The sequence below is a fragment of the Etheostoma spectabile genome, chromosome 20, assembly GCF_008692095.1.
Source record: "Etheostoma spectabile isolate EspeVRDwgs_2016 chromosome 20, UIUC_Espe_1.0, whole genome shotgun sequence".
NCBI classification, from domain to species: Eukaryota; Metazoa; Chordata; class Actinopteri; order Perciformes; family Percidae; genus Etheostoma; species Etheostoma spectabile.
This window is the reverse complement of record NC_045752.1, coordinates 16,796,136-16,798,695: the sequence shown is the minus strand read 5'-3', so window position 1 is coordinate 16,798,695 and position 2,560 is coordinate 16,796,136. Positions and strand designations below refer to the sequence as shown.

The 2,560-nt window shown below is 38.4% G+C and overlaps 1 protein-coding gene across 2 annotated transcripts in view; it reads left to right on the top strand.

Annotated features, from left to right (window-relative positions):
• Positions 1-2,560, top strand: part of alk (ALK receptor tyrosine kinase) — a 397,773-nt gene that overhangs the window by 145,310 nt on the left and 249,903 nt on the right. For both annotated transcript variants that reach the window (XM_032499965.1, XM_032499966.1), the window contains exon 3: positions 1,371-1,523. In XM_032499965.1, coding sequence (XP_032355856.1) covers positions 1,371-1,523 — 153 coding nt within the window. The remainder of the gene's footprint in view (positions 1-1,370; positions 1,524-2,560) is intronic.

Genomic DNA, 2,560 nt, shown 5'->3' with positions numbered 1-2,560 from the left:
TGCAGCGCTTTAAAACCTATTTTATACAGTGTATTGAGTTTAAAACTCACAGAAGAAAGCATTAGCGTTTTTGATGCAGCCGGCTTGTAAAATGAAATGAGAATCAAAGTCATTAAAAAAACAAAAAAGTTATTTAAAAATTAAAATTGCGATTTTACAACGATTAATTGTGCAGGCCTACCTGTAACATGATTAGCTGTAGTCATTCTTTTGTTTGCGTCACTTTGTCACCTTTCAGGTGCACAGAATAGCTTTTTTGTTCAATTTATTTGTTAATTGTGGTGAGGTTTTAATATCAGCCTAATGCAGTTAGCACTATTAGACAAATGTGTTTGCATGTTCATAACATTGTGATCATTAATGAAATATCAGTTACATGTGTAATCGAGTCAAACTCCCTGTTAAACCCAGCCCTGGTTCTGACCACTTTAATGTAGAAAAGCAAAATTATTAAAGAAACTGGTAACTAGGTATAGAAAAATGATTATACAAAACTTTAGGTCACCTCCCCCAGAGTCTAGTGTGAGAAGTCATTTGAAAGTGACCAAGCCTCCTCAAACAGCGATTTACCGAACCACAGGGATAAGTCTCCATGAGGTCTGTCCACAGGGAGGGACGGACAGATGGAGGCAAAGATAGAGACTGAGAGAGGTTGAGTGGGAGGAGAGCTGACCCTTTATTTAGTCCCTGAGCAGATTTTAGGGAGCAGACTTTTATTACACCCAGCCCTAGTCTTGACAGCAGCAATGTTTAAATGGACACTGCATTTGTATAACCCCCCTCCACTCCTGCCAGTGAAACAGTCTGCACTATGCACCGAGAGTTGTGCTGCTATTAAAGCGGTTTTGCTTCATGTTCTGACACAAAATGATGATGTGCAACCAAAAAGTCTAAGGCCATTATATCTGAAAATACAAAATAACCAACTGACAAGGTTCTTCCTCCCTGAGCCTGTTGTTAGCTCTTCTGACTGATCTTTTAAAGTTTTGGTCAAATGAAGCTGTATATTTGCAGATTTATGAACAGTTTTAAAAGTCTGTTTAGCTTGTATTTAAAGAGTCAGTATCTTGTTTGTTGAAACTGTGGACCTTCAATCAAAATTGATCAAAGATACTGCCGCTGCAACATTATGTTTATTCTGTTAAATATATTTCCCCCTGGCAATATATGTAATTAAAGGTTGAATTTACTAATCAGACTAAACAATTTACTGCATTATGATAGCCCCTGTTGAAATATATGTGCCTCTGCCAAAACTTGTTTTGAATTATTTGTCTTATCAAAACAAATTTGATGACATTTTTTATGTACATATTTCAGTGGTCCATATACACATTTCTAAATGGAATGTATTGTATGTATTTAACCAGATAACCAATGCCCTGGCAATAGCAGAGCATGCGACCAGCACCTGGAGGGTATCCCAGAGTTCACATGGAGCATAGTGGCTGCCGGGGACCTGCGTGAGGGACGGAACGAGAAAAGCGAAAAGAAGACAGGAAGCCCCCAGGGGTGGGAGGAAGGTAAGAACGAAGGTATGACTTTCCCCCCCCCCATTACAGGGGAATTTCATTTTACAACAAACTTTCTCAATCTTCTCATACTTTAAAATTGCTTGCTCATGTTGAACTTCATAAAGAATGCATTAGCCATTACTTTTTGAGTGCTTTTGTCAGTTTTGTCGTGGCTTTTTTAGTGCTGTGCAGTATGAAGTACCACTGTGTGTCCTTCAAGCTTTCCACTTAAAAATGTCAATGCAGACACCTAAACAGGAACTAAAGCAATCACTTTGATAACTTTAAGATAATAAAAATACCAAAGAAGCAGCATTACATGTTTGCTTAAGTGCTATTGGAATATTACTTTTCATAAAGTTTTCTCAAGTAAAGAGCTGAATATAGTTTACTAAGCCAGTAGTCTGCAACATCTTCCATATCCTCTGGCATCATTCATTTTCATACCTTGGAAGATGAACCGTTTCTGTCATCTTATCTCCTGAGGTGATGGTGAAATGGAGGGAGACAGAAGGGTCTATTTATTTCCTTAAATGTTTTTTCATATCATGAGCCCCAAGTCTGAGACCTGATAGGTGGAGTGCTGAATGAAATGGAAAAGTAAAATATATTGATGTGTAAGAGAAAGGAGTTGGTGTGAATGGACTGAAGAAATGATAGATATCTTACTTGTGTATCTAGTTTAAGTTGTAAATAGTTGTAAATGTGTGTGTCTGTTTGTTAGGCTTGTGCCGATTTGCTTATATCAACGATTGAAGGAATGAACTGCGATTTGGTTTTCCCATGCATACAAAGCGATTTTAACTAACTCACTAACAGAACTATAATATCTAGAATCTGCGCCCTGCTGTTTATTTTCTGGTGGAGCAGTAAGTTTGCCCCCTGAGCCACGTTAATCAGCACAAGTGAATTTTTCATCCTTGACATTAATTACAAAGGAGTTTGCCATCCCCTTTCCGTGTAGCTGACATCTGATTGGCTGTGCTTCTTTTGGACAGTCACTCAACCTCCCTGGCTTTCTGGCTATTGCGAGGGGACAGGAGTTC